Here is an 11,767-nt window from a genome sequence, read left to right as displayed (position 1 = left end):
ACAACTGCATGCATGTTACTAAAAAAAGTGAAACACAGAAATATATAGAGGAAAATGATGAAAAGCCCCTACAACCTTCTACTTCATATCCAGCCGCCTTGAAATTCAACTTTCTTCCCATGGTATATCCACCCACCCCAAACTTTTGTTAAATAGATACTATTATTTTAAAGGAGTTTTATAGTCACAGAAAAGTTGAATGGAAAGTACAGAAGATAATCCCTTTTAACAGATTTTTTTTTTTTTTACATTTGTTTGCAGCACTTATTTTAAAATCTTGCTTGAATTAACATTTTTCCACAACTAAATTATCTTCCTTAAAGGGACTACCTTTCTATTTGGTTTTGATTGTTGGCAATTACAATGTTTGTTTGTTTACTTGTTGGGTTTTTAGTATTTGTTTGATATTTAAATGAATAATCAAAACTATTTTACTAGGGGTAGGCTAGACCATCATACAGGTAAGTTCTTGAGACTCATTTTTCCACTAAGCAGTGACTGAGATGCAGGTTTCTTCCTTCTTTTGAGGCCACCATCAATAATACATGATGATCACAGTTTGGCAGAAGGAGAAGAGAGTAGATGGATGACGGTGTATGGAGTTTAATGGCCAGAAACAGAAATTGTGGACTACGCTTTTATCCATATCTCATTAGCCAGAATGTAATCACATGATCCTGGCATAACTACAAAGCATTCAGGGAAATGTAGTTTTTTTATGTGTTCAGAAAGAGCAGATGGGCTTGGTGAGTATCTTACCTGTGTCATTCAGTACAAGATAAACACCTTAAGAACAGGGACATTAAAAAAGTTAAATAAAATAAATCAGAAGATGAACCATTGTCCTATCATTCACACTTATGAGTCTCAATCACTCTGCTCTTACTTGAAATTCTTTCATATGAATAACAGTAATCCTTCATTTAGGACTTGACCTTTTTTTCCCTCTTAACATCTAAAGCTAAATGTCATAGTATATTCTTCCTTCATTCCACTTCTTAGGAATGTTTTCATACTATTTCATCTAGGTTTTCTCTTCTGCCAAGTTGAAATTATATAATGTTAAAAGATGTTAATGTTTCACTGACAACTATTTTCAGCAGTCAAGTATAGAAGGTAAGAAATATATATTCTAAAGGAAATTTCATCTAGGCTACACTTTGCTAAACAAATTCTTTTTTTTTTATTATACTTTAAGTTTTAGGGTACATGTGCACATTGTGCAGGTTAGTTACATATGTATACATGTGCCATGCTGGTGCGCTGTACCCACTAACTCATCATCTAGCATTAGGTATATCTCCCAATGCTATCCCTCCCCCCTCCCCCCACCCCACCACAGTCCCCAGAGTGTGATATTCCCCTTCCTGTGTCCATGTGATCTCATTGTTCAATTCCCACCTATGAGTGAGAATATGCGGTGTTTGGTTTTTTGTTCTTGCGATAGTTTACTGAGAATGATGATTTCCAATTTCATCCATGTCCCTACAAAGGACATGAACTCATCATTTTTTATGGCTGCATAGTATTCCATGGTGTATATGTGCCACATTTTCTTAATCCAGCCTATCATTGTTGGACATTTGGGTTGGTTCCAAGTCTTTGCTATTGTGAATAATGCCACAATAAACATACGTGTGCATGTGTGTTTATAGCAGCAAGATTTATAACCCTTTGGGTATATATACAGTCACCACTCCTGTTCAACAAAATGTTGGAAGTTCTGGCCAGGGCAATTAGGCAGGAGAAGGAAATAAAGGGTATTCAATTAGGAAAAGAGGAAGTCAAATTGTCCCTGTTTGCAGACGACATGATTGTATATCTAGAAAACCCCATTGTATCAGCCCAAAATCTCCTTAAGCTGATAAGCAACTTCAGCAAAGTCTCAGGATACAAAATCAATGTATAAAAATCACAAGCATTCTTATACACCAATAACAGACAAACAGAGAGCCAAATCATGAGTGAACTCCTATTCACAATTGCTTCAAAGAGAATAAAATACCTAGGAATCCAACTTACATGGGATGTGAAGGACCTCTTCAAGGAGAACTACAAACCACTGCTCAAGGAAATAAAAGAGGATACAAACAAATGGAAGAACATTCTATGCTCATGGGTAGGAAGAATCAATATCATGAAAATGGCAATACTGCCCAAGGTAATTTACAGATTCAATGCCATCCCCATCAAGCTACCAATGACTTTCTTCACAGAATTGGAAAAAACGACTTTAAAGTTCATATGGAACCAAAAAAGAGCCCGCATCACCAAGGCAATCCTAAGCCAAAAGAACAAAGCTGGAGGCATCACACTACCTGACTTCAAACTATACTACAAGGCTACAGTAACCAAAACAGCATGGTACTGGTACCAAAACAGAGATATAGATCAATGGAACAGAACAGAGCCCTCAGAAATAACACTGCATATCTACAACTATCTGATCTTTGACAAACCTGAGAAAAACAAGCAATGGGGAAAGGATTCCCTATTTAATAAATGGTGCTGGGAAAACTGGCTAGCCATATGTAGAAAGCTGAAACTGGATCCCTTCCTTACACCTTATACAAAAATCAATTCAAGATGGATTAAAGACTTAAACGTTAGACCTAAAACCATAAAAACCCTAGAAGAAAACCTAGGCATCACCATTCAGGACATAGGCATGGGCAAGGACTTCATGTCCAAAACACCAAAAGCAATGGCAACAAAAGACAAAATTGACAAATGGGATCTAATTAAACTAAAGAGCTTCGGCACAGCAAAAGAAACTACCATCAGAGTGAACAGGCAACCTACAAAATGGGAGAAAATTTTTGCAACCTACTCATCTGACAAAGGGCTAATATCCAGAATCTACAATGAACTCAAACAAATTTACAAGAAAAAAACAAACAACCCCATCAACAAGTGGGCGAAGGACGTGAACAGACACTTGTCAAAAGAAGACATTTATGCAGCCAAAAAACACATGAAAAAATGCTCATCATCACTGGCCATCAGAGAAATGCAAATCAAAACCACAATGAGATACCATCTCACACCAGTTAGAATGGCAATCATTAAAAAGTCAGGAAACAACAGGTGCAGGAGAGGATGTGGAGAAATAGGAACACTTTTACACTGTTGGTGGGACTGTAAACTAGTTCAACCATTGTGGAAGTCAGTGTGGCAATTCCTCAGGGATCTAGAACTAGAAATACCATTTGACCCAGCCATCCCATTACTGGGTATATACACAAATTCTTTTGGTAAAAATCCATTGCAGAAATTGTCAACATCACTGTGGAAGGCTTTTATTTTGGGTGATGCAAATCTGAAATAGGTAGCACAATGGCTCTGAACAATGGATCCTAATGAGAATCCAACAGGCTCTCTTGAACAGATAGGGACACAATCAAAACTTCCCAGTCACATTCTCAGAGGGAATTTTGGAGTCCTTGAAGCCCATCTATGCTCTCCCCAGTGATCAATGAACCCAAATTAAGAACTTTTGCTTTAGCAGTGGTTGAGAAAATATTCAGGCTAATAAAGGAGGTACAGGATTAAGTGCTAGAGTATCTCAGATTACTAAATGCATTGTGAGAAGTTCTGATTATACTGGTTCTGCCATTAACTCTCATGGTTTGGGGCAAGCCATTTCAGTCTCATAATCACAATATATAATTGCTTTACTGTAGTCATGATCACCTGAACTATAAGCAGCACAAGGACAAGGACTATTTCTACTTTGTTCTCTGCTATATCTCTAGTGATCAGCACATAATTGATAAATTGTCCATAGTCGAGGTTTAATGTTTATTAACCTAAATGGGACCTGAATTATTTCTCTTTGATTTTATTTCTGAGCTCATCCAAAATCAGCATCATGAAAAAATATAGTAAATTAGGTTAAGATAATTTTTCTTGTTCAGTCACTCATCAATGAAAACTGAGAAAGTCCTCCTGCAACTGCCTTCAGCTTGCAGCTGAGAGAGTAGCTGTTGGCAAAAGACTTAAGGCACAGGTATCTAGAAAGATGGTCTTTGGATACACATACGTGGTATCCTGGGGTAAATGGTTCCTGGGGTAAATGGACAAAAAGATACAGATTCTTAGAAAGGATTGAAGGGGTTTTATCAGTTGTCGTATTTCCTCTCCAGCTTTCTGCCCAGCCAGGGCTGGTATCTTTGAGGTGGTTTAATAAGGCTGATTTAACAAACGTTGGAAAAAACTGCAAACTGGGATCAACTGCTACTACTTGAGCAAAATTGCTAGTCTGTGTGAAGAAGCCCTTCTAGGATGTCACTGATAGAAACAGGAAGAAACAAATAGAAAAGAACAAGTCCTTTATCTCCTTTCCCACCCATAAAGTACATATGTATATAAGTATGCATATGTATATATGTATATACATATGTACTTTAATTTTTAATTCTTTTTGCTTTTTCTGATTTTTTAATACTTTCAATTGGCATGTATTGAAAAACCTTTATGTATGTATAAAACCTAGTTTAATCTTCACTACAACTTTATGATGAAGACAAGTTATTTCCATTTTATATGTTAAAAAACTGAGCTTTGGTGAGTTTAAATACACTTCTCTGGGTCTCACAATTAGTGAATTGTAGACATGGGATTAATACTTACACCTTCTCCATCTTTAGTTTGCCAATTAGCCATTACTAAACTCACCTAAGATGTTACTTTGCCTCGTAATTGTATTTCTTCCATCATTTAGCTCAGTGCCAGGCACATAGGAATTACTCCATAAATATGAATCAATATCGTCTTTTTTTTTTCTTCAGCAAATCCCAAAAGGATGCTCAGGATTATATGGCCTCCCAGTATTGTAATCACTGGTGAGAAAATTCCTGTAGAGTGAATAAATGACATTTTGTATTCTATGGTAATATGGGAAATTCTGAACTTCAGTTAAAATTCAAATGACATTCTCATAAAAGTAAGTGTTGTAGTTAATTAACCAAAACAGGAAGGTCAGTAAATCACAATATAGACAAAAACCAAAATGATTCTTAATATAACTAAACCATGACTTAAATCTACTTTGTGAAATAGAATAAGATTTTCTTTCTTATAATTATATTTGATAAAGAAAGCTAAAGTGTCCTCAAATGTCTTTTATTCAGACTTTATTTTCTTTTTCAGTGAGCAGGTAGTTAGATGCATATTTGACAGATTTTTTTTTTATAAGAGGTCAATATTGTCATGACTTTAAAGTATTTCTCTCTCTCTCTCTTTCTTTCTTTCCCTTTCTTCCTTTCTTTCCCTCCCTTCCTTCCTTCCTTTCTTTCTTTCTTGCTTGCTTGCTTGCTTGCTTGCTTGCTTTCTTTCTTTCTTTCTTTCTTTCTTTCTTTCTTTCTTTCTTTCTTTCTTTCTTTCTTTGTCTCTATTTCTTTTGAGACAGAATTTTGCTCTTGTCACCCAGGCTGTAGTGCAGTGGCACCATCTTGGCTCACTGCAACTTCCGCCTCTTGGGTTCAAGCGATTCTGCTGCCTCAGCCTCCCAAGTAGCTGGGAATGCAGATGCCCACCACCACATCTGGCTACTTTTTGTACTTTTAGTAGAGATGAGGTTTCACCATGCTGGTGAGGCTGGTCCCGAACTGCAGACCTCAGATGATCCACCAGCCTCGGCTTCCCAAAGTGCTGGGATTACAGGCCGGAGCCACTGCACCCGGCCAAGTGTTTCTTTTTCTATACCAGATAGTGCATGGGATAGAAGCTCCTTAAGACGGGTGAGAATTATCTGCTCAGTAATACAAAGCAAGGCTGAGGAGGGAAAACTTGCTTGAATTTAAGACCAGCCTGGACAATGTAGTTATACACCACCTTTATAAAGACAAACAAGCTCTAAAATCTTAGTGTTTGTCAAAAGCGCAAAATAAACTGGTGATGTAGGAAAATTTTACCTGTATTGGCGACACTTCTCCCATAGACTACAGCAGCACCCAGCATTAAAACTCTTAATCGAAATCATTAAGTGGCTCTGAAAAGAGCCTTTGGGTTTGAACACGCGATAATTTCACACAGCGGGAAAAGTTGGCATTCTTGTTTAGGAACCAAAAAATAAGTTTGCAACTTAAAATGCAATCAATTTGGAGCAACACGTCCACCAGTCTAGAGCTGGTAAGTGAGTATTCAAAATGAGTTGAAAGTACATTTAGTGCCTATAATAACCCACTCTAGATAGCATAATGTGATCTTTGTAGGAGTCTCGTGGAAGTTAATGTCAACTGGGATATTGTAGTTTACCAAGTACCTGAGAAAAATTTAAATTTCTTAATAGATAAGGATTAGGAGACAAACTTTATGGAAATGAAAAAAAAATGCCATGGAATAAACCTTTAGTTATTCGGCAAGTAATATGAGGGGTTTTAGCTGTCTTTGAAAAACTTCAGATTTGTAAGACAAAGAAGAGCAGAGAATATAAATAGTAAAGGGCCTGGCAACAATGTGTCTTTGTTTTTAGGTAATGTTGGTTGGCAGTCAGCAAAAAGCCAGGCTCAGGCAGTCTTAACTTGAAAAGGCTAACAGGAATCACCAAAACTATGTATACAACTTCTGCTGTGGGTTTTTTAAATACCAAGATTACCGATTTTAATGTTAGGGTAATATAGACTGAAACCCCTACATTCCTCCACCCTCATGGGCATTTCTCTTGGATCATAAAATGTGGGGGTAGCAGGAGGTAAGGGAAGAGTATTTTAAGAGCCTAGATCTGAGATGTACGTTCAATTTTTCCTCAAAGTATCTGGTGGTTGGACTAGTAATTTATTCATTTATTGAGAACCTATTAAATTACAGAAAATACTTAGTAAAGAGCAGTGAGAAAGATAGAAACTATCCCTGTGCTTTACCTGGATTGAAATCTAAAGTGGATATTTATACAATAAACTCACTAACTGAAGAAAGAAAAAAAAAGAGGGGTGAGAAAACTATGTATAATATATATTATTTAATGAAGACAGCTGAAGTGTCCTCAAATGTCTTTTATTCAGACTTTATTTTCTCTTTCAGTGAAACAGGTAGTTAAATGGTTATTTGACAGATTTTTTTTTTTTTACAAGAGGTCAATATTGTCATGACTTTCAAGTATTTCTTTTTCTTTATATATATATGTTTTTTGGGAAACATACTATACATTTACATTTATAATTAATATATAGCTAAAGCAGCATCTGAAAAAGTACCAAACTGAATTACACAGACTGCAGGTGCATTAAGCCTGGAGAGGACTGAGCAATCACTAAGAGTTCAGCTCCTTTTGGTGTGACCACTCCCAGAGTTATTTACTTAAAAAATCCTCCTGATGAAAGAAGCTGTCAGATAGTTGAAGATGAGAGAGATGATTTGTGGGAAGAAGTTTTCTAAGCATGCCTTGATTTCAGCAATGGATGCAGCCAGCTTTAAGTCTATGAATGAATGACAAGTAAATTTAGCTTACGAAAACTCTTTCTTGTGTGTGTGTGTGTATGTATTTATTCAATGTGTTATGCATTGCATTTAATCATTCTCTTTACAAGGAATCTTTGGAAGAATGATTTCAAAGTTAATATTGAAAATGGCAGAATGGGCCAGGTGTGGTGGCTCACGCCTGTAATCCTGGCACTTTGGGAGGGTAAGGCAGGTAGATCACTTGATGCCAGGAGTTTAGGACAAGCCTGGCCAACATAGCAAAAAACAGCCAGGCAAAAAACACTAAAAAGGCAAAAACTAGCCAGGTCTTGTGGCACGTGCCTGTAGTCCCAGCTACATGGGGGGTTAAGGCATGAGAATCGCTTGAACCCAGGAAGTGGAGGTTGCAGGGAGCCAAGATCATGTCAGTGCACTCCAGCCTGGGCAACTGAGTGAGACTCTGTCTCAAAAAAAAAAAAAAAAATAGAATTAAAAATGGCAGTGTTTGCTGAAATTTTGATTCATTTTGCTTGTCTTTGGATACTACTAATTGTTTATATGAACTATGAGAAATGTTGAGTCGAATTTGTGGTCTACACAGAGCAGTGAATAGGACATGTTCATGTGCAATACGTTTTATCCCTGCCTGAATTTTACGTTTAGTTCTATTTTTTTTCTGTTTGCATCTTCTCGATTTATTTACCTATGTAAATATGGAAGATGGCTTAATGTGTCTTATGTGTCACACTCAGCCACCTTCAACCATTTTTATTTGTAAAATCATTGAATTATATATGAATATGTGCATATATTTATACTTATGCTTATTTTATACATTAATAACCAACCGTAGATGAAAATGAGAGGCTAGAGAAGAAATGCCTCTTACAACTTTCATTCTCAATCGGAATTTTGAGAACAGGTCCAGAAATGAATTACCCAGCTTTTCTAAAAGCCACAGAAAGTGTAGTTTCTGCAGGAGAACACATGAAAATCTAGGCACTCATGGCGTGGGAGCAATTAGGGATCCTTGGGAGGTAAAGCAAATGTATCTGAGGGATGGATCGCTGAGATGAACAAATCACATAGTTTAGGGAATGCAATACGTAGGTTTAACTTCTAATTTTCAAAGTGCTTTCTCACATCTGTAATGTCATAAAGTCCTGTTGAACTAAGAAAGGCAGGTAAGAAAAAAGGAGTTCTGGAAGTGTCCAGTTTCTTCAATATTGGCAGCAGCTCACTAAATTCAGAATCCAGGTCTCCTGATTCTTGGTACTAAGCTGTTTCTAGGAACATGCTTTGTTAAAAACAACCTTAGAACTTTACCTCCTTGATACACAAAGACAACCCAAATATTATTTAATCCAATCCTCTTTGTTTATATGAATAACTTGTACTTTGACAATAAATATAGCATTGATATTTGTTTAAATAAAAAATAGATTCTTAAAAGCCTAGTGAAAATAGTCTTTCATCATATAAGTACAGTTCCAAGAAAACGCTTTTTATTTTTTATTTTTCTAGCTCAATGTTAAGTCCATGTCTTAGCAAAATAGCCAAGACTAGGTTGTTGTGTTTTCTTTTCCTAGAAATGGAGACTTGTAAAGCCTTGGCTCTTCTAGCAGAAATTTAACAGCTCTTGCCAACCCAGAACACTGGCAATCATAATGTCACCCTTCTTTCATTGTGGCAGGTGGTAGTAGGGGCCCTCTAAGTGATATTGTGTCCCTCATGACTGGCAACAGTTCTTTCCAGCTCCCACCTCTGAGGGAAAGAAGACTCTGGGGTTGTTTCCATAACTTTCTATTTAATTTCCTATTACTGCCGTAACAAATAACCACAAACTTCCTGGCTTCAAACAACAAAAATCTGTTTTCTACAGTTCTGTGGTTCAGAAGTTTGAAGTCAGTACCACTGGGCCAAAATCAAGGTGTCGGCAGGGTCATGCTCCGTCCAGATGTTCTAAAGGAGAATCCACTCCTTTTCTATTTCAGCTCCTTGTGGCTGCTGGCATTACTTGGCTTGTGGTTGCATTACTCCAACCTCTTCTCCCATGATCACACTCACTACCTCCTCCTTTTCTGAGTCAAGTCTCCCTCTGCCTCCCTCTTGTAAGGATATTTGTAATTACATTTTGTGCCCACCCTGATAATATCCCCATCTCAATTCTCTTAATAACATATGGAAAGACCCTTTCCCCATATAAAGTAATATTCCCAGGTTCCTGGAATTAGAAAATGAGTATATTTGTGGGTCATTACTCCTTCTATCATACTTTCACAAACAATTCATTTTAGGTAGTTTCATTCTTTTTTAAAAAAACCTATTAATTCTGTAGGAAATTCAATCCAAATTATGAACACAATTTTCCAATGATTAATACTTTTATTTCATTTCCAGACACATTTTAGGGTCACGAAGGTAGCTGTGGTTTGAAAATGCCATTTTGTAAGCACATCTGTTCTTTTTATTCAAATTACATATGTTCTACTTTATGCAAACTTGTATTCTTAGTTTTGTGAACAAAAATTTGAATGAAATACAATTATTTCCTCCAAAGAAATTATAGAACAATGTACTTCCAATGATATTATAAAATGTGGTTAGAACAATACGATTATTTTTTCACGCAAATCTCTGACAAAGGACAAAATAATTTAAACACCTGAAAAGAAGTCAGAGCATTCTTTCAAGCTCCCCCATCAAGAAGAGAAGATACACAATTCACCTTCTCCTAAAGAGGAGGAAAAATTAGGTATAAAACAGGTGGCGTGCAGTATGTTCTGTGCCTAACAACTAATCTTTCACGGCAGCTTAGAACTGATTTCACAGCCATACTAAAGGAATGATGCCAACTTCAGCACAAACATGTCTCACAATGAACTGATATGAAATGATGACAATATCAGCATAAACATTTCTCACAATAAACTGATATGGAACACCAACTTCAGCATAAACGTGTCTCACAATAAACTCATACGAATCAATTGAATTTTTCAGTTTTCCAGAAAGGAAATGATGGGGGAAGCATACAGTGAGGGCTATCTTAAGTCATGGCATATGTGTTAATATTTTCACAGAAAGGAATGACAGAAACCCAAAATCAATGGATAAGAGAAATTTCACCAAAGTAAAACTGTTTATCCTTTTAGAGTTCACAGAAGATTTGGGGTTACAGCGAGTGCTCTTTTTCATCTTTCTCATCATTTATGTCATCAGCCTCTCAGGCAACATCATTCTGATTTCTCTCATTTGTGCTGCTTCTTGGCCCCACACACCCATGTATTTCTTCACTGGAAACCGGTTCCTTCTGGATCTCTGGTATTCCTCTGTCCACATCCCCGATATCCTGCTGACTTGCATTTCTGATGACAAAACCATCTCCTTTCCTGGCTGCCTGGCTCAGTTCTTCTCTGCTGGGTTGGCCTAAAATGAGTGCTATATGATGGCTGCCATGGCTTATGACCGCTACGTGGCAATCTCCAAGCCCCTGCTTTATTCCCGGGCCACATTCCCAGAGTTATGTGCCAGTCTTGTTGCGGCTTCACACCTTGGCGGCTTTGTAAACTCAACCATCATCACCAGTGAGACACCTACCTTGAGCTTCTGTGGCAGCAATATCATTGATGATTTCTTCTGTGATCTGCCCCCACTTGTAAAGTTGGTGTGTGATGTGAAGGAGCGCTACCAGGCTATGCTGCATTTTATACTTGCCTCCAATGTCATCACTCCCACTGCACTTATTCTTGCGTCCATCTCTTCATCATTGCAGCCATCTTGAAGATCCGTTCCACTAAGGGCCGCCTCCAGGTCTTCTCCACTTGTGGGTCTCCCCTGACGGCTCTCACCTTGTACTATGGTGCAATCTTCTTTATTTACCCCCCAACCAAGAACTAGCTATGCCTTAAAAAGGGATAAATTGGGGTCAGTGTTCTATACTGTGGTGATTCCAATGCTAAACCCCTTGATCTATAGCTTAAGAAATAAGGAAGTCAAAGATGCCTTGAAGAAAATGTTAGATAGACTTAAGTTTCTTAAAGAAAAATATTGGTAAACAATTTTTAACAGATTATCTCCACGTCATTGTTTTCAGCTTATATTCTCAGAAATAAATAAAAGATAAAATCATTTTATAACTTGGAAACAGAAGTCTGCATTTTTGTTTTTAAGTTGGCGCTAAGGTATCGGAATGTATTTTTTAAATAAACGAGGCTGGGGCATTTGCAAAAGCTACTATGCATGGTAGCTTGGAACGGAGTCTATAAAATTGTTAAGGGGTCTGAGAATATTGAAAGAAAGCAGAGGAAAATTTTTTTTCATTTGACATTTCATAAGTTGCCTACATCTATAGCATTTTAATAAA

General features: G+C 37.1%; 1 protein-coding gene across 1 annotated transcript; it reads left to right on the top strand.

The window, feature by feature from the left end:
- The first annotated feature begins 10,510 nt into the window (after window positions 1–10,510).
- On the top strand, window positions 10,511–11,458 carry LOC100974931 (olfactory receptor 9G19). Its single transcript, XM_034934151.1, is given in 3 exon segments — window positions 10,511–11,156; window positions 11,159–11,283; window positions 11,285–11,458. Coding segments are annotated over 3 exon segments (945 nt in total).
- Window positions 11,459–11,767: the final 309 nt, after the last annotated feature.

This window comes from Pan paniscus, chromosome 9 (assembly GCF_029289425.2).
Source record: "Pan paniscus chromosome 9, NHGRI_mPanPan1-v2.0_pri, whole genome shotgun sequence".
NCBI lineage: Eukaryota > Metazoa > Chordata > Mammalia > Primates > Hominidae > Pan > Pan paniscus.
This window is presented reverse-complemented; position numbering and strand designations above follow the sequence as displayed.